This window comes from Chelonia mydas, chromosome 3, assembly GCF_015237465.2.
Source record: "Chelonia mydas isolate rCheMyd1 chromosome 3, rCheMyd1.pri.v2, whole genome shotgun sequence".
In the NCBI taxonomy this organism is placed as follows: domain Eukaryota; kingdom Metazoa; phylum Chordata; order Testudines; family Cheloniidae; genus Chelonia; species Chelonia mydas.
The window spans coordinates 197,072,554-197,093,202 of NC_057851.1; the positions used below are offsets into that span (position 1 = coordinate 197,072,554).

General features: G+C 46.5%; 1 protein-coding gene across 8 annotated transcripts in view; it reads right to left on the reverse strand.

The window, feature by feature from the left end:
• The window catches only part of RRBP1 (ribosome binding protein 1), a 56,205-nt gene that overhangs the window by 33,588 nt on the left and 1,968 nt on the right, over window positions 1-20,649 (reverse strand). For 5 of the 8 annotated variants that reach the window (XM_043544092.1, XM_043544093.1, XM_043544091.1 and 2 more), the window contains exon 2: window positions 5,894-6,592. The exons of 2 other annotated variants lie outside the window; for them this stretch is intronic. In XM_043544092.1, coding sequence (XP_043400027.1) covers window positions 5,894-6,572 — 679 coding nt within the window. In that variant the 5' untranslated portion in view covers window positions 6,573-6,592. Of the gene's footprint in view, window positions 1-5,893; window positions 6,593-10,781; window positions 10,889-20,649 lie in introns of those variants that run through there. One more of the 8 variants, XM_043544094.1, reaches the window with a different exon arrangement.

The window sequence follows — 20,649 nt, forward strand, 5'->3', positions numbered from 1 at the left end:
CTGCATAAATCTAGATCTAAAGTCCTGCACCATTTCATATAACTCCTCCCCATGCAGACACTCTTATTCTGGAATAGCTATTTCACTCAGCTCCCCAGTGCGAACAAACCTCAGCCTGTCACTTTATATTTCAGAACCATTAAGACATGGGGCAGTTCATATCTTGCATCACCACACAGGTTTAGACTCTATTCACATTTCACAAGTTCAGTACAACCGGGAGGACTAGATGCTGGAGTGCATGTCACCACCACCAGGGGAAATATGGCTCTTGTTCATCCACACAGCAGCTGTTCCCCATTAAAATAGTGGGGTCTCAGACAGCTTCCAATTAATTGCATTGGGTCCTTCTGTTTTAGGTCCTGGGTTCAAGTCACACTGCTGACTCAAGCAGGGTTAATGCCACAAGAAGCACCACGGACTACATGAGGCCCTGTTTATTGCTTCGCTTTGCTGGTACAGTGCTGCGCCCCCACCAAACACACATCCAGATAAAGAGTTGACTTGTTGAACTTTGTCTGCATTCATTCCATTCCGCAAGCACAAGCATCGAACACATCTGGCAAGCAAAGCTGAATCTGACCTTAAGCTTCAGCAGACAGACCAAAGGGTTTTTGGCTTGATATTTTGTTTATCTAGTTTTATCAAACTCAGTGTTTTCTCTAAGCATTTAGAATAACACCACTAGTCTTGCTGGAAAAGAATTTGAGATGGTTTCTTTATATAGGAGCATTGCAGCAAACAGCTCGGGATCCAAGTGTTAAATCGCAGCAAAATTATGTCACAGCCCAGAAGCCTTGTAAAAGGCGAGGGACTGCAGGCCAATAGCTTCGGGGAAGGGTTAAAAAGAAATTCTGGAGACCCCGCAGCCCAGCAGGAACTGGAGAAGAGAAGACGGGGGAGCAGAAAGCAGGGACCCCGCCCTTCCCCCTCCGCCCAGCAGCGAGGCTGGGAGTGGGAGGAACAAGAAAGCGATTGTTGATCTGGGAACAGGTTCTGCAACCCACCAAGGCCCTCAAAAGCTGCCCCAGCCAGTCCAGAAGACGGCCTACCCCAGGGAGTCCCAGCCCAGATCAGTGTATGGGGGAGGAGCTTTCTTCCCCCGCCCCCCCCCATGAAAAAGTAGGCTTGGGCCCAGATAGGTAATGGAGGGGGTGGGGGGGAGAAGCAGGCCACAGAGCGGTCTGCAGGATAGGGCTGCCACCAGGCTCGCCCCTTTTCTGAGGCCACTGTCCTGGGAAATCTCAGATTTTAAAGGCCAGAAGGGACCATCGTGAGCTGACCTGCACCTCGCAGGCCTCAGTATACACTACCAGCTGCCTGGCTTTAGGGACTCGGGATCATGCCCCTGGTTTTGTTCTTCAAAGGTGGCAACCCTCCCACAGGGGCAGGGTTAAACTGATCGGGATGGGGGGGGCGGGGAGGGGGAAGAAGAGGAGATCTGTGAATGAGGGGAGAATTTGAGCAGGAGGGGCCAAGTGTTGACAATGGGAAGCAGCCAGAGAACAGGCATTCCCCAGGCCAGTCTGGCCCGGCCGTTCCCTGTGCTCCTCTCCTCTTGCTCCTGAAGCATGAGCCGCCCAAGCACTGGCAGGAGCTGATCTTCTCCTTCCTGGCCATGCTCTCTTTCCCCGTGAGCCCTCCCGTCGGAGGTCAGCGCAGCTGGGGCAAGAGGGCCGTGCTGGCAAGAAGCAGGGCTGCTTCAGAGATCACCCCTCGGGGCAGAGTGCAGCCCTCAGGAGAACCCAGCCGCACCAGGAGCGGAGAAATAAGCGGGCGACCCACCTCAGGAGAGCCCCAGCCAGCACGGGCGCACGATGGGGCAGGGGAGCGCAAGGCTCCAGGGAGACACGCAGCAGCATCCGTTTGGGGGAAGGCCAGGGGGTGCTCAGCAGAGCCGTGCGTCAAGCAGGCCACAGGGGTCAGGAAGGAAGAGGCACCAGTGGGCACGTCACACAGGGCAGGAAATTCTTCACAGCCCTAAGCTATGTAGCTAGGGCAACCTAAGTGTTAGGTGCAGACCAGGCTTAAGTGATTTGCCCAAGGTTACATAAGAAACCCATGGCAGAGCAGGGATTTGAACCCAAGTCTTAGGCTTGTGCACTACCACTGGGCCATCCTCCTTCCATTTCCCCGTCTCAGCTTTGAGTTTAACTAAAAATCATCAAAAACTCGTCTGGCTCGGACTGAATAGCCATCCAACGCCCGTAATACCTTGTCTTCCCGTTACACCGACAGACGTGAAAGAAGTGACAGTTCTCAATCCTCCCTACTTTGCTTCACAGCCAATGAGGCAGCAATGAGGCAGTGAGCCTCTGGACACTTCCAACTCTCTTGCGCTTTCTGTGTCACGTCTAGTTGGCATGGTGGAGAATTCTTCTTCAACAAAGCATGGCGAAGAAAGGTGATCCAAACCGAGAGGAGATGGACCTCTTACTAGCTGCTACTACTTCTAGCAAGCATCCAGAGCTTAAAATATTGGTTTTGTTCCATCTTCAGTTTTAAGGCAGGGGACAAGCACACCCAAAAATCCTGCATTTTTGGGGGGCATGAGGAGAATGAGGATGGAGAGTCACCGGTCGTCCCCACACCCAAAGAAACCGATGCTAGCTGTCTGTTTTTAGGTAGGGGCTCTGACATTACAGAGAGCTGTAGAGAGGTTTCAAAATAGCCAGACATTCCTCTATCAGAGTTAGATAAACGTTACAGCCCTCCAAAAGTGAGGAATGTGGACTAAAAGCTTGATACCAGATGAACCGTGTTTTTGTTTAGGCATTAAATACTTAACGCTGAGAAGCCAAGAACTTTTCAAGCCCACATGGGCATTCAGCAGCACGAACGCACACAGTAACGCTAATCCTGGTTTGAAACTTGGAAGGTTGCTGATCCTCCAGGACGACAGGGCTAGCTTTAGGCCTACCCCTTGCATTTTAAGTTTGCACCTTTCGTTGTGTCTCTGTTTTAATGATAAAGGATCTAGATGCATATTAACTTCTGCTCAGGTTCTGTTGGAACTCATGGGTATGGAAGAAAGGGGCAAAAAGGCACTACACCAAGGGGTGAAAACATGGCCCCAGTTCAAGTCAATGGCAAGATTCCCATGGAGTTAATGGAGACAGCATTTCACTGGGTCTTCGTCCACAGTTAAGAGATCAAAGGGACAGTAGTATAATAGCTGGTGCACTTTCTGCTGCCGAACACCGAGGTCCTGATCCGTCACATGACAGTTTTGCTACCTCTTCCCTAAAGGGGGTAGAACCACAACGTACACCTTGAAGGTTACTCAGTGCCTCTTAGTCCAGATATGGGCAGCCCAATGCAGCTACTTATGCCAAATAAAAACACCCAACTGCTAACAGTAGCCAGAGCACTGTTCTGAGCTTTGAGGCGCGGTCATGAAACGGCTGCTCCTTCTATACCGAGATGTCACTATATGGCGCACCAACTGCAGGGCAGCTAGGTTTAGGAAGCAGTTTTGCAAGTCAGTGGGAGTCTTCCCCTCGACTTCAGTGGACTTTGGATCAAGTCGCATATTTATTATGGGTCAGACAAGCTCCATTCTGTTCTCCAAAACGGGACCTCCTAGCAGGCATTGGCTTTGCAGTAACCACACACTTCTCACATGGAAACAGCTTTCAGGAGCATTGGCCTTTGGAGACGAACTGCTCCCCACCTCAGCTGTACCTGGCATTTTGGGGTGGAAATATGCTTTGGGCAAACTCCGTTTCACAGGAAGATTTTTGGGGAGTGGAAGAGGAGGAGAATGGGAAGACATTTTTAAAGTAGTCTAGGCTTACTGCATCTGTACATAATAGGGTTGCAGCAAAAGCCAGCTGAAGAAATTATGCTTGGCAAGACAGCCCAGTGGACCAGGAAGGAGATGAATTCGAGGACTGGAGGTAGGAGGTGAAGGTCACTTTTGAGCTTGCTCAGTGGACATCTGCCAAGGTTCTGAGCTATAGTTGAGTGACAACATCTGTCTCACCGCTGCGTACTTTCTGTCCAGCGCAGACGTCCAAGTAGTTTATATGCAGGAGATTTAAGCACACAACACGCTGCTACTTTGTTGGGCTAGGAGAACAACATGGACACTAAGAATCACAACTCTTGCTGTCACCACGGCCATCTACGATATCCCAGGCTTCCATTTAAAGAGAGTGCTTCAGTGTTCCCATTTGCACAAGGCACAGATGTACCCATTAGAAACAGAGGCTTCTGTGGGAGTTAGCTCGTTAGCCCACCTTGGGGAAACCGTCTCTGCAGAGCAGCTGAGAAATTTGTCCCCTACTGCGTTGCCGCAAGAGAGGAAAAAGCCTCCATAAGCCAGGAAAGTGAACGGATTATACAGGAATAAAGTGAAACTAGCCTGTGTCAAGGTGCCTAGTGCAAGGAAGAGAGACACCTTTGTAATATGTATTAACATTTTCAAAAAACACTGCTCTCAAACACAAAGTGCTTTTCGCCCTCCCGGTGGATTTACAGCAGTCTTACATGTAAGACTAGCAGACACTTCAGAATGAAGTGTCATTCTCAGGTTTTAAGAGGAAGTGGGGAAGCCTGAACGTTAAGATTCCAACAGCAGAGCTGTTGCACACGCTAAGCAGAATAGAGGATACTGCACATGCCCAGTGTAATTTGTTACTGGTCAAACCAGAAAAAGGAAACAATGCTACCAGCCTCTTCAGTATTGAGGAACGAAGAAGAAATACTGCCTTTCCTGAACGTTTACTGCAGTCAAGAGAGTCTCAGAAGCCAGAATTCTCTGACCTATTCCTTCGCAGTGTAGGCTCAGTGGACACCAAAATAATCTGAAGACAAAGAAGTAAGCCAATAAGAATTTAAAGACTTCTAACTTCCTGCCCCTCCAAAGCATGTTCGTGCTTTGCTTCCTTCCAGTTACAATTTAATGAGAGGAGGAGTTCCTGCTGTGCACAGTAGCAGTTTCTGAGCAGTAACCAAATACAAAACATTCGTCCTCCCAGACAAAACCCAGCTTGCTTTCTGGATACAGAAGGATAAGGTGCTCCTTCTTTAGCTAGGTATAGCAGTCTGCTAGCAGTACTCAGCCTTTGCATGGGCAGGTCCACCTTAGTGGGATTGCTTTCATTACAGAGGTTGTCAACCAACTAGCCTGATCACCTTCAGGATAAAAATGCAACAGGCACCTGTCCCTTATGAGGATCAGTAAGAAACAATCCACGCATGCCCTCTACCTTCAGGCTTGCTTCTCACAAGGTGGCACAATGTCTAAGCAGGGGTCTCCCCCTTTCCTGGGACAGGTAGAAGAGAGAATACAAGTCTCCCCATCAACCCCCTCGTTCTGCATTTGTGCAGGTTTTCAAGGTGTTCAGGTACCTGTGATGAGCATGTTACAAATACCTACATGACTTAAGCAGTCAGACTCAGGCATTCAGATCCAAGGAAATAGACTCAAAGACTTTAAGGCCAGAAGGGACTAACATGATCATCTAGTCTGACCTCCTGCATGTTGCAGGCTGCAAAACCTCACCCGCCCGCACAAAACAGGAAAAAAAAAAAAAAAAAAAAAAAAGTCAGAGTGAGAAGCCAGCTCCAAGCACACAGAAGCACCAACACAAGATGCTATATTTTAAAAAAAGAGGCACTGAATCAAGAAATGGAGGCTGTGGTCGAGTTTCACAGAGAGGAACCCAAGCCACTGAGGCTTTCCCAGTCTAACAAGAGCGCCACACACGTAACCAGCCCTTCAAAACCAGCCTCCCGAGGCAACACAGCCATTTCGAGGCAAGTCCACAGCGGAGGAAGGGGGCGTTCCCCCTCCGTGCCTCACGCGACATACCCATGCTCAGTGTCCCCAACACATAGCGGCTCTGGTGACTTGCCGTAAGGACACTTGCAGGAGTCAAATACTTACTCAGCTCGCTCTTCTTCTTGGCCACAGCCTTCTTCTTGGCAGCTCCATCGTGCTTTGGCTCTTCTTGGGTTACCAGAGCTTCCGCTTTTTTGACAGCAACAGAATTAACTACGGGAGCACTTTGTAGCGTGCCGACCGGTGGGACAGCCACAACGGGCACTTCTTTGGCAGCTACCTCCAAGACTGGAGAAGATTTTGGGACAGCGACTGATGGAGAAGTAACAAGTGGGGGAGCTGGCTCAACCTTGGCCACCTTCTTTTCCTTCTTCTTCTTGTCTTTAGGGGACGGGGCAGGTTTCTCCTTCTCCTGAGGGGGAGCTGAAACCGCCAGAATAGGAGACTCAATGATCACTGGTTCACACATCGCAATAGGTTCAGGGTCTACTTCCTTGGGAGAGTCAGTCACGTCCTGAACCAGCTCCTGCTCAGGTATTTTCCCATTCGGTTTCTCCTCTTTTTTCTTGGCCCTTCCTTTCTTCTCAACAGGTTTCTCTTTCTTTTTCTTCTCCACTTTGTGCTGCTGGGTTCTCTCGAGCTCCTTGCGTTGCTTAGCCAGGGCTTCCTCGTAAGAGGTCTCCTTCATGGAGAAGGTGGACACCAGGAAGATCCCAATAGCTGAAATCACCATGAAACCACCAAAGACCATAACACCCAGCGTCTGAGGATCGTACAAATCCATCCTGGCTTACTTCTCTCTATCTGCAAGAGGCAAAAACAAGAGTTAGTGCCAAGATACAGCTTCCCAGCACCAGATCTATTGCAGTGGAAGTGGGGAGTGGGGGTACGTGTGTGCATAAGTAACACTTGTTTTTATTACAGAGCCACCAAAGGGAGAGGCCCCATTATTCTAAGCACTGTACAAAATGCAGAAGAAAATCCATGTCCCAGCAAGCTACAAAACTAGGTGTGGGTCAGACTGGAAAAGATGTGGTGAAGAACAGCTTAAACGAGTTGATTTCTTAGGCTAAAGTCAGCCAACGGATCTAGAGGTTTTAAAGAAGCTCATTCATTACACAATGTCCAAGTGTGCGCATAGTAGGATAAAACCAGGACATGAGTCGTCGTCTTGTACTCCTTCCCTGCCAGGTCTAGAGAACCCAGAAACACGTTCAGCATTTTAGATGCTAAAGAGAAATAACCATTTGCAATTAGGTAAAATTTTTCACACTCTCTTTTAGCAATGGAATGCTACCTTACTGGTATACAGTATCATAGAAGTGTAGGGCTGGAGGGTCCCCAGGACACCATCTAATCCATTCCAACACGCACGCATGCACCATCTGAGGCAGTACCAAGTATGCCCAGATTATCCCCGACAGGTGTTTGTCCAGCCATTTCTTAAAAAAACCTCCAAAGAAGCTAATGTCGAGACTTCTCCGCATGTTCCCTGTTACAGCCAAGTGGGTATTAATAACCCACAACAAGAATTATTCTCTGCAGCAGCATATAATCCTCACTATACACATTAGAGCCAGTCCTTTAATTATAATCTGATGCTGGAGACCTGTGTTAGATACAAAATAAAAGTGCAAGTCCCAGTTATTCGAACCCATGTTTTCTGCATGGTACAGCCAGTCTCCAGGCATGAAACTGCATGAAGATAAATACATACATTTGACTGCTAAACTAACCAAATCTAGCAGTGCAAAGCAGAGACCCCAGCCTGTATTCTTGATTTTTATTACACCTCTCCCCACCCCAAGCTTGTTTCATAAGGGATGTATCAACACCTCCCGCCCCCGTGTGCTAGTTTATTCAATGTCTCTAGCACTTATTCCAATAACAGCAGGGAGGTGTGTTTCAGTTACGGAGGTTATAAAACACAAGTTAGAGCTGCCATGCCTATGTAGCATGCAGGGCTGCCTCCTGGCGACTCCCTCCACTCTAATCCATCGGGCTACAACGTTCAAAAGCAGAAGCCAGGGTCAGTTCACGCAAAGCTGCCAATCCTGCCTCTGCAGATGCCCCCTAGGCTGTGGGGGATTCCCTCCACTCGGGATCTAGTGGAGGGGCGGGGCGGGTGAGCATGCCGGTCACAGCTGCACGGGGTGGAGCCTGCCCTACATTGTGTTGCCTGAGCACAGTGGCAATTACACAGACACACACGTTGCCAGCTTAGAGTCAAGGTTGCTCAAGTGTATTTCCTCGAGATAGAAGCCCTAAGAGACAATAAATGGTATGGTAAGGCAACAGTCACACATGACACCAGTGAGCCCACGGCCAGCACAACTCTCACCCCACACTCGCTGTCAATTCAGCCAGGCCCTCGGCATACAGCAAGAGCCAAGACACACACTGCAACTCACAACTAAAGCCAGAAGGGACCGTTCGGATCACCTAGTCAGACCTCCCTGCAAAGCACAGGTCACCTAACCTCACCCCGTGGTTCTTGCAGCCAGCTCATACTTCCGATTAACCTACAGCACGTAGATCAGAAAGATAGCCAGCTTTGATTTAAAGACGGCAAGCGACGGAGAATCCACCACTGGAGGGTTGGCAACCCTCCAAGATTGGCCTGGAGTCTCTAAGGTTAATCTTTAAAGGAGTGGTCCCCCAAGCTGGAAGGTTTCAGAGTAGCAGCCGTGTTAGTCTGTATTCGCAAAAAGAAAAGGAGGACTTGTGGCACCTTAGAGACTAACCAATTTATTTGAGCATGAGCTTTCGTGAGCTACAGCTCAAGCTGGAAGGGCGCATGGCAGAGCTCAGGCCAGCCCCCAGAGGGGGGTGGGAAGGGAGCGTCACCTAGCCCCGCTCTGCCCCCAGCTACAGCTACAGCCCAGCCCGCCCCCAGCCCAGCTCCATCTTAAGTCCCAGTTCCTCCCACATCTCCAGTTCTGCCCCCGGCTCTGCCTTCAGCCCGAGCTCCTCTGCTGAATCAAGTGTACAGTAATGCGGGGAGGGCGTGGGGGGCACGCTGACAGATTCCATTACTGGTAAGGTGGGGAGGGGGTCACAACAGGAAAAGTTTGGGCACCACTGCTTTAAAGATTGTGTCATGTGATGAAACCTCCAGGAAATATGTCCAGCCAAAACTGACAACCCTAAGTTGTTCCGACGGTTAATTACCTTCACTGTTAAAAATTTGCAACTTAAATTCAGGTTAGAAATGTCTAGCTTCAGTTTCGAGCCACTGGATTTCGCTGCGCCTTTTTGCGGTAGGTTATAGAGCCCTCTGCTATCAAAAATCTTTCCCCTCCCTCCCCCAGTACTCGTAGGCACAACCAAGTCACCTCTTAACACTCTCTGGGATCCGCTGCAGATAACCGAGCTTCTGAAGTCTCACTAAAAAGTCATGTTTTCCAGACGAGTCATTCCAGCAGCTCTTTTCAAGATCCTTTCTGAAGCGCTGACAACAAAACTGGACACAATTTTCCAGTCCCTGAATTACTTTCAGTTTGATTCACTATACAGCGTTGCAAAATGTGTATACAGGGCTACGCTGATCAGAGTGGCCACTGCCACATTCCCCAGAATAACGGGCATTCCAGTAGGTCTGGGAACAGCACAGGCCCGCTCCTGCCTGCGTGCCCCTGTAACTTCACACACAGAGTCCACGTGAGGTCCCACCGCACAGAGGGTGCCTTTTTCAGAGCCTGCTGCTCGGCCCCCACTGGCGTGACCGTGTCCACGCAGCGTACCTAAGGCCACGCCAGTGGGACAGAAAGTGACGTTCCCCATGCACTGTGACAATGATACTGGACATCCAGTACCGGACAGGGAAAAAGCCGGTCCAAAAACACGACGAGACAGCTTCAAACTGGACAAATGGCCAGCCTACTGTTGACGTATGGTTCTTTATCAATGTGGATGAAAATCCAATTTTATTTAAATTGGAATTTAAAAAAAAAAAAAAATTACTTTAAATTACATATTTTTTTTAAAAACAGCTTATTTGCAAATTCAATTTGAAATTGACAACCTATGTTAAGGTCTAAGCTTACTATCGCTTATTACTCATTTAAATACATTTTATAAAGGCTGCACCAAGGAGCACGCCTCAAGTTTTAATGAGCTAAAGCGTGCTGCTGTTTTCGTTTATAAAGAACTGGGGTGGAGGGACAAGACACCTTTAAACTTCTGATATCACCTCAAGCTTTATAAATAGGACACAATGTCATATCCTGCAGGATGTAATTATTTTCAGCCTTTCCAATGGAGCGAACGCTGTTATTTACATTTCCCCAAGGCTCAGTACTTGCAGTTTGCTGCGCAGGAAAGCTTTTGGTTTCAGTTCTGCAAGCGCAGGCAGAGAATGTTTTCTTTAACTTGAGAAACCGATTGGGAGTTTAAGCAGCAGGAAAGCTTGTTTCTTCAAGTCTATAAAAGGGGGTGGCGGGGAGAACAGTTCGAAGAGGATGAGTGTGATGGGTTCGGTCACAGAAACCCCCTTGGGACTGTCACCTGATGTGCTGGAATTACCTCTGAGCCCCTTTTCCCTGCCAGCTTGGGACTCCAGAACCCTGCCTTGTTGAGCCAGACATGCTAGCCTGCTGGAGCACAGACCCAGGTCAGGTCCACGCTACCAAAGCTGCAGACTTTAACCGAAACTGCTCAGTAGGTCATCTAGCTCCAGGACCCAGCTCCCAGTGGGATCCAAACCCCAAATAAATCCATTTTACTCTGCATAAAGCTTATACAGGGTAAAGTCATAAATTGTCCACCCTCTATAACACTGATGGAGAGATATGCACAGCTGTTTGCTCCTCCAGGTATGAATCACTTACTCTGGTTTCATCAATAAACAAAAGTGATTTTATTAAGAATAAAAAGTAGGATTTAAGTGGTTTCAAGTGATCACAGAACAAAGTAAGTCACCAAGAAAAATAAAGCAAAAACATGCAAATCTAAGCCTAATACATTAAGAAACCGATTACAGGTAAAATCTCACCCTCAGAGATGTTCCAATAAAGGTCTTTCACAGACTAGACTCCTTCCTAGTCTGGGCCCAATCCTTTCCCCTGGTACAGTCCTTGTTGGTTCCAGCAGCCATCTCAGGTGGAAACTAGGGGTGTTCTCATGACTGGCCACCCCTTTTGTTCTGCTCCACCCCTTTTTATAGCCTTGGCACACGGCGGAAATCTTGTGTCTCTCTGGGTCCCCACCCCTCCTTCTAAATGGAAAAGCACCAGGTTTAAAGAGGGATTCCAGTATCAGGTGACATGTTCACATGTCCTGTGAGACCCCAGCCTCCATTCTTTCAGGGCTGGCCTGCACATATTCAGGAAGGTTTGCAAGTAAACAGAGCCATTTACAAGTCATTGATTCTGAAGCACCCTTATTGGCTTCCACTTAACATCAGTAATACAAGTTTATATCTTATTCTCCTAACCCCAGACATAGAAATAATACATGCAAACAAATAGGGATGCACACACTCAGTGGATCATAAGCTTTGTAACGATACCTTACAAGAGACCTTTTGCATGAAGCATATTCCAGTTACATCATATTCACACTCATAAGCATATTTCCATGAAACATTATGGAGTGCAACGTCACAATGATATCTGCTAAAATTCTAAAAACCCTGAAAGACATGAATTTTCAAAAAGCATTCAGGCACCTAAATATGCAAATAAAGAGCTTCTGAAACAACTACTAAAGCATTTGTCTGCATCTTTAGGTGCCCAAACACAGAAACTCTGGCTCATACACCAAAAAAAAAAACAAAAAACAAAAAACAACATACCAATCAATTCACTAACCACAGTTAATATTTCCTGTATTTAATAAGTCAGTTTTAAATGCAAAATATGTTTTGATACACACATTTTCTTATGTACCCAGCACATGTAAAGGTAGTTTTTATTTAACTAATAAAAACAAATTTTAAAATGTTTTGGTGCATTTTTAATTGAATTCCAATTCCCATTCAAGTACAGCTTGACCCAACCCAAGTAATCGGGTAGAAAAGTGCGCCATTCACCAATTTCTAACCAAAAAAAAATCTAAACGTGTGTGTGTTAAACTGCTTAAATAAGAGTGCATGGAAATAGTGTATCACACATGTAATAAAAAGTAGCAAAAAATTTATGTAAAGGATATATTTGGTTGTGAACAGATCAAATATTTGTCAAACAAACCAATGAGAATGAGATGCTTTTTAGAGAAATAACTGAAAAGGGCAAAACAAGATTAAAACCACTTATTTCAGTCAAGGTTTCCTCCTTCCTGGTTTAAAATGAATCCACCCTATTGTTTAGTACTGTGTTGCACAGATAATATGGTTACTAGATATTTACGTTATGATTTTAAAAATACTTAATTTTAATTTAGTCAGTCAACTTGGCAGTCTTTTCCCATCCAGTGGATTGGTTAGGTCTCATGCTGTCGGCTGGTTACCGTAGAGGCTATCAAATGCATTATGCACCTCCAAGATGTTCTGTCCTGAACCAAAACTGGCACATTACAAAGTCAGAGGTCTGTGAGGGACAGTTGTCTATTGACACTGTCCAGCCCTTGTGTTTTAGGTCTTTTGGGGGGAAGGGAGGAGTTCTTTTCCATCCTGTTTTAAGTTGGTCAAAGCTGAAGAGGATTCTCACAGGGAAGTTGGTAGGCAAGCACTGGATGACTGAAAGAGCAGGACCTGTTTAGTTAGAAAATGGATCTAGTCATTTCACTTCAATTTGTACCATTTGATGTTTCCAAACATTTGGAGACACTTCATCTGAACAGTATCCAACTTCTTTTCAGTCCCATAGGTCAGAATATTGACCACCAAAGCATTAAGTGTCCTCAGCTTCATCTCTCTACTCATCATTTTCAAGAGACGTTCTTAATGGAGGTGTCCCATTACTGCCGACGCTTTTGAAGTATAGGCTTCAAGTTATTCCTTGATGCTGCCCAACCGAGCTGAGGTAGCTGAAATCACTGACTATCTCGACTGGGTGGTCGCCCATTAGGATGCTAGAATCCGCAACGTATTCAAACTCCACAACCGGACAACTTATGACTTTACCACAATTAATTTTCAGGCCAACTTTTGCTGCTGAGCTTTCCAAGCACCGCAATTAGGTCATCCATTGAGGTGACAACTTGTGCTAAGGCATCAGTAAAACTGACATCGGTGAGTTTCTTATCATCAAGGCGCATTCCTAAAAATGCATTTACGTAGCGTCTCGTCAAACACGCAGCCTGTGACTGCACTGAAGAGCTCTGGGTGGCAACTCATCTTTGTCAAAAGCCAATGTATGGTATGATTGAAATGTTACTACTCCAAGTGATCATTAAATGAAGCAGCTTTGCATGTGCGGTGTGGCATGATTTTCAGTTCTTTGTCTCCCCTCAGGGCACACAGCACTGTTGAACCAACTGTGTTAGACAGAGCATTAGAATGGCAGTGCAGCAGTTATGATTTGCGCTGCTTTTCCAGTATGTGTGTTAAGAAAGCACACCTGAACCACCATAAACCCATGCTTGGTTGGGTTGTGTTTTTTTTTTTAAGCTATGTGCAAATATGGAGGCAGAGGATCCAAGGCTAGAAAGAGGGATTAACTGATATGGGGGCAGAAGGGGGGCTTCAGAATCAGTAGTGTTCAGAGCTCCCAGAGAGCCACGGACGCCCAGAGGAGAAAGCTTTAAACCAATATTCCAGCTTCCTCTGCCTGGTTCTCAGAACATCTCATGTGAAGCTGGAGGAGCCCAATGACCTTACAGTGCCAGCTGGAGGAATTCTCCTCTGGGAATGTCAGTCTAGGTTGCAGCAAGGTCCATGGTACAGATTATTTAGTGGGAGAGTTGTGAAATTAAAACACTACAAGTCACATCTAACTTCTGCACAATTGACACTGCCATTTCATCAGCGTCTATCATTTGCTGGCTAATGAATGCTCCAAAACCAGTATAATGCTGTATTTCTAACATTCGTGGCTGAGAAGAAAACAGGGTCTCTTCTCTTACCCATAAGGCCTAGGACTTGGGGTTCTTAAGAGTAGGTCACCAATCTGTTTCACAAAGTCCTTTTTTTAAAAGCATCTTCCCACATCTATCAGCCACCAGTGGTAGATTTAGATTTGTCAGTGACAAGTTTAGGAGTAATGACGCTGCCTTCCAACACAGGTTGATAGGGCACTGCCCTGAGACTCTGGACTCCTTCCCCAGTTCTGCTAGTGACCTGCTGGGTGACCCTGAGCAAGTCACCTCCCCGCCCCGTGCCTCAGTTTCCCCTCCCACACTTTGTCTTGTCTATTTCGGTGGTAAACTCTTGAGGGCAAGAACGTCTTACTGCAGCGATGTCTTCATTGCCAAAGTGTGTGAGCCAGGGCTTGTAAGGGAAGCCAGGCCCTCCCTCTCTCTGGGTTACAATCCAGGGACCCTTGAATGGGCAGCCAAGGCCGGACTACAGACTTGTTGCTGCCTTCCCAGGATTACTTTCTGCCTCGCCTTGGGCCTTTGCTCCAGCCTCTTCCTGGGTTTCCAGCAGATCAGCCCTGCTCTCTCGAAGCCTCTTTCCCAGGCTCCCAGCAGCGCTTCCCAGCTCTGTCTGCCACCCAGCCGGTTCTGCTGCTGGCGAGTTTCCTCCCCTCCCAGGGCAGTCTCTGACTCAGCAGGCAGAACCCTGGGCGGGCTCACTTCCTGCCGCTTTGCTTCCCAGCTGCCTGGGTACCTTCCTCCAGCCAGGCTCTCACCCAGCTCAGCTCCCTGATCCTGGCCGCGCTTCTTCCCCGGAGAGAGAGACAGGGCTGCGCTCCTTCCTGGGCAGCCCTTTGAACTCCTCAGACCCAGCTTGACATGTGCCCCACGCAAGGCCAGGCTGACTGCACCCCCGGGCTCTCATTAGCCCCCCAGGCCCAGTGTGGGGTTGGTACATCCCACCATAAACGCGCACTAGTTATTTTGCTATTTAAAAACACGCCCCCCCCCAACCTTTTCGGCCATAAGAACATGACCCATGTTTGTACAGCGCCTAACACGCAGAAGCTAATTTGATGTTACCGCAATGCTAAATGTTACTGTTTCCAGCCCCACCATGTCTCCCATAGGATCACAGGGTTAGAAGGGACCACAAGGGTCATCTAGTCTCATGCCACGTATATTTTAATTTGGATTCAGCCAGGGACTTTGAAGCACACAGACAGACATTTGCTAGATGGGCTTGGGAGCAGGGAACCATCTATTTTGAGAGACAGGTCCAAGGTGTTTGAAAGGAAAAAACTTTTACTGCAAGAGTTACCAAATAAATTAGTCTGTAGAGCAGCAGTTCTCAAACTCCACTGCACCGTGACCCCCCTTCTGACAACAAATATTACTACACGACCCCAGGAGGGGGGGACCAAAGCTCAAACCCCCCCCAGCCCTGCAGGCCACAGCTGAAGCACAAGGGCTTCTGCCCTGGGCAGGAGACACGTAACCTTAGGCCCCTTTCCCAGGGCCGAAGGCCTGAGGCCTTGGCTATGGGGCTCGGTCTTTCACTTCGGCCTCGGCCCTAGGCCCCAGCAAGTCTAACACCAGCCTTGGTGACCGCAGTTTGAGAACCCCCTGCTGTACCGCTTTAGACATTTTACTCCTCCTTCCAGCTAATCATAGGCAACCTTAATTAGGAAGCTGCGCTGCTACTCCCTCGCTCCACAACAACATATACGACAACTACATTCAGCAGTGAGTTACACAGAGAGCCTCATTCCCTCAATTATACTCAAAGGAGGGCACACCAGTTTCTTGAGAAGACAAAAATAAGGCATTTTTAATAATCACTAGTCAATAGCCAACCTTAAGGTTTGTCCTCTCCAGCACATGAAGTCAAAGGGCCTAAGTCCTGCAGAGACTTCAGCAGAGACGTAAATGCAATGCAAATGTATGTCTACACTCTATTAAACAACCCGGGACGCAGCTGCAGCCGGCCCAGGTCAGCTGACTCTGGCTCATGCTACGGGGCTGTAAAGTTATACTGTAGTCGTTCAGGCTCGGACAAGGATGGAGAGTCTCAGGGCCCAGGCTCCAGCCTGAGCCCAAACATCTACACTACCCATTTTACAGCCCCACAGCCAGAGCCAGGTGGCCCGGGCTCCGAGACTCGTTGCCACAGCAGGGGGTTTTATTGCAGTGTAGACATAACAGCGTAGAATAATTTGGGGTAAGACTTTGCAAGACCTGGCCCTGAGTCAGTACAGATATACTGCATTATTAGGACCATTAAAGTTGATGCTACATCTGCAGCTAAACAAAATTGCATGGTATCGTAGTGTATTTGAGTAGTTAGGACGAGACTGCATAATTAAGACTATACTGCAATGCATAAACAACTGGCAGAGTTAAAACTGTGGGTACTGCGTTATTTCTTGACTTGTGCTTAGTCAGGCAACCTTAAGATTCTCTCAAACAGCATAAACTTTAAGTTTTTATTTCACATCACAATTTGAGCTATAAAGGGGACTTCTGTGCTCCTTAAGAGACATGTTTACTTTGTTTAATATTAAAGCATTTGCCTTCTTGTGGAGGTGAGGGTGAACGCATGTCACCAGGGTAGTTTAGTTGGGCAGGACTGATGGTGGATTTTTAAGAGGTTAGTTTCATGTTCACCACACAAAATTACAGCTACATATTAAACTTTTCCCCCCAAAAATGCTTATAAATTCAGCCCAAGATCACGGCCACACAAAGAGAGAGAGAATTTCACATATAGATTTTCTTCTTGGGAAGGTTTGTGTGTGTGTGTGTGTTGTCTAGTATACCCACAAAACTTGTTCTTGTTCAGGCAAAGCTTTCTTTGCACTAAAACAGAATAAGACTAGCAGGTATGATTTTGAGTTATGAAAAAGGAGATGGCTTTAATAGAAAGAAGTTAGGGTTAAACATGTGCACTACGCCCTTAAGAGTTTCTGAAAGAGGCAGGACTCCTCCACTAAATTACATGGAGTCCTGCCATCCCTAGTGAACCATCAAGTCTTTAGGACCAGTCGTTTTAGGACATTAGTAAAGGCACCAGAAGTTTACTCTAAGCAACCTGACTACGGTGACTTCATAGCACGCTGTGCTTACCCTAACACCAGCTCTTTTAAAGAAATGTGCATAATTATTTGAAGAGTTGTCTTTGCCTTTCCAAAGATGCCTACAGCAATGTGGTCATCATTAAAAACTCAGGCTCAATGGCTCTTTAATACAGAATGATGTAGGTTTCCAGGAGTAACTGACTTTCACAAATATCACACAGATTCTAGGTGATCAACAACTACCTCAGAGCAGTATCCGTGATATTGCAGCTATTTCCTGTAGTTCGAGTGCGAGTGGATGCAGTATCTGGTATCACAGCATGGTAACCTTGGGCCAATGCAATAATGCCAGAGATGAAGGAGCTCTTTTGTAATATAAAAGACGGCGCCATAATTCACAAAACAGTCCTAGTGACACCAGAGAGTGAAAGACACAAAACAAATCCCAGGAGGAGTCTTCCAAGCGGATTTACTTGTGTTTAGCAGCATGACAATCAGGGATGATTTTAGCAGAACAGAAGCCAAAGCGTAACAATCAAGAAGTAAGTTCCAGTAGAATGACAAACTAAGACGTGATCCTGCAGAACTTTACTCACACTGGTAGTTGTTACTTATGAGTAGTTCCATTAACACCTGTGGAGAATAGGTGCATAAAAACTCTTCGTGCAAGTTAGTTTGCAGTAGCAGGTCAACGGCTATTAAGAAAGTCAACAACGCTGGGACAAGAAAACAGCTACACTTGATGTAGAAATTAAAAGTGCCACTGAACTCCAACCCCACTCTAGTGGATGGAGGGGGGCTCCCCATTAGTTTTTAAAATGGACGCCCCTAACCTTGTCAATTAGGGAAAAAAAACATTTAAAAAGTTGCACAACGGGTGGAGGGAGATTTTTTATTGCAGAGAAAGTCACGTCTCAATGATCACACCCTCCACACTTTGTTTTATTCTCACCATCAGTTGCGAGAGCAGCCCCCCACCCCAAAGGCTTTTGAAGTTAAAGTACACAAGGGAAAAAAAGAAGTTACACTTGAGCTACCAAGTGAACTGGAGTCACTCTCTGTCCAGCTCCACAGCCATGCATGACTGCAGGCAACAGAGACGCCTTTGGCTGACGGAGCCCCCTCAAAACAGGTTGAAAAGCAGATTTCACACAAATGCATGGAGGTGGATGCTGACTGACCATCCAAACCTTACGCTGAGTGTTCTGCTTTTTTGGCATCCTAGGAGTCTGTCTCATTCTTCCAAACACAGGAGGCACCAATATGGTTTAAACAACCCAAGCCTGGAGCATTCAAAAGGGCAGTTACGGTAGCACTAGTCTTTACTCTCATTGCCCCATTAACAGCACTAGGCTTCTGCAAAGAAGAGCAGAAGGGAGTGTGATCCTCATCCTGCGGATACGTTCAAGGGATTCTGGCAACATCATAAGCCAGAAAGGGATGCTGGAGTGGTTTCTTAATGCACAGATGATACCTCTGACAGCCTTACCCCCCTTGCACGTGGTTCTGGAAGGAAGATGCTGCCATGGTTTAAGGAGGAGAGAAGTATGCACCTCTCTCGGATCCACTCCATTTTTAAATATTAACATTCCAAAGAGGTATTTGATATTGTTCAGTATTGACAACGAGGTGCAGTGACCTTTCAGGCAAGAGACCCCCACCCCCGTATTACAGTCATCGGTTACTTAAGCTTCCGTAGGCACTTTTCATGAGCCACGGCACAAGCTAGCCAACTGCAGCTGTGCAGCGGTAGCTTTACACTTTATTTTCCCCTGGTATATTTTTGCAGCTTTTACTAAAAGGAGTCTAGCAGGCCACCATTAGGGTCTTAAAACGTTGCCTATTTTTAATCACATTTTTAGAGTCCTTGAAATTTTATCCCACGCCCCCAGAAAAGGCAGCATTTCAATGTTAGGCCTCAGAAGCAGCCCCTCTCATAAGTAAATTATTTTTGGCAAGGAAACAGTCTGGAATTCAGTTTCCAAAGGGTTATTTTTGTAAAAGAGATGATAGTTCCCTTCATTCTCTTCACTGTGTTTGCTTCAGCAAGATGAACTCGTGTTATTTTCTAGATGTCACAATGACAGAAGGTTTTCCTGATCGTTCTCTCTAAAAGAGCTATGGTCTTTGTAAAACTAGTATCAATACAAATCATGTTACTCGGTAAGTTTAGACCTAGGATAACTATGGAAGTTGAGGTTTACAAAAAAAATTAGATCTCTAGACTCCTCTCTGCCAATGCAGGATACTTCCCCTACTACACGTTTGGCAGTGCTGTGCTTGGTCTAGTGCAGTGGTTTTCAACCTTTTTTCATTTGCAGGTCCCTAAAATATTTCGAATGGAGGTGCAGAGCCCTTTGGAAATCTTAGGCATAGTCTGCAGATTCCTAGGGATCCACAGGTTGAAAACCACTGGTCTAGTGTTAAGGATACCAAACAGTGGAACTTTCACATATTCCCTTGGGAGGAATCCTCCAGTAGCTATTGTTAACAAGTTTGCGATAGTCTACTGAAGTCTTCCAATATACACCCTGGTACTAACTTAAATTATTCATCTCCCTCCTTCATGGCTAGGCCTTTTGAGCATTTGTAGCTTCAGGTGACTAAAGAGTACTTCAAGTAAGAAGGTGTCATGAAAGATTTACGCTACATTTGTGTCTCGTCCACCTGTCTTATTTATTTTGTTCTGATCCGATGTGATCGGAGATCAGTTCTGGCCACCTTATTCAAGAATGCCATACTCCAGAGACAGTCACATTAGAGCTGCTTGGTACAAGACTATTATTCTGCTTCTACATTATGTGTACCCAACCCGATGAGACCTCTCACTACAAGCTCATGGGTACTTTCCTAAACTCTCTCTCCTTCTTAAGGCTATCATTAGAACTTTGTTCCTTCCTGTAGATATCTGGCTCTTCTTCTTCTACACAACCCCAGATGCACTGGTTGCATATAACACCTAGCTTTTCTATTGCACTTTCCTCAAAGCACTTTACAAAGGAAGTCGGGATCATTATCCCCATTTTACAAATGGGGAAACTGAGGCAGAAAAAGAAAAGGAGGACTTGTGGCACCTTAGAGACTAACAAATTTATTTGAGCATAAACTTGAAGTGAGCTACAGCTCACTTCATCGGATGCATCCGAGGCAGAAAAGTGACACAGCTTACCCAAGGTCACCCAGCAGGCCAGTAGTAGAGCAGGAATAGAACACAGATCTGAGTCTCAGTCTAGTGCTGGGTCCTCTAGGTCCCAATCATGCAACTGACAACAGGCAGACAAGCCTCTGACTGGTCATGTAGTCAGTTACAGAATCAGAGCCCTATACAGAGTGAAATAGCAAGTAATTTCTCTGTTCTTACTGGTTTTCATATTTCTAGTACCTTCTCTCTATTGTTATGATCATTTAATTCTGCACCAGTCAATGGCTCATTTTATGGGTTAACACAGCTGAAAACCTTTGCTCCCTTAAAAAAAAAAAAAAATCCTGTCATGGTTGTGACCTCTTGTAACTGTATTTAATCAGATTACAGAATTTCACCAGATCAGCTCCAACTATGGTCAAAGGAATTTGTTTCAAATATTTGCAGCAGATGGGGTTGTTAAAAGTTTCAGTGGGGAGAGAAGGTTAGCTCTGAGGACAATCTATTTCAGAGACAGCCTCAAAGCTACTACAGCTCCGTGTCCCGGGTAACTAACTCCTTGTTGGGTGTGCCAGATAAAGAGAAAACTTTTGCTCCCATCCCTCCAGGATTTCACAAGACCAGCTACAACAGAGGCTACACAGAAGCCCAATGCACATCTGTAGCTAGCCCATTTGTTAAGCAAA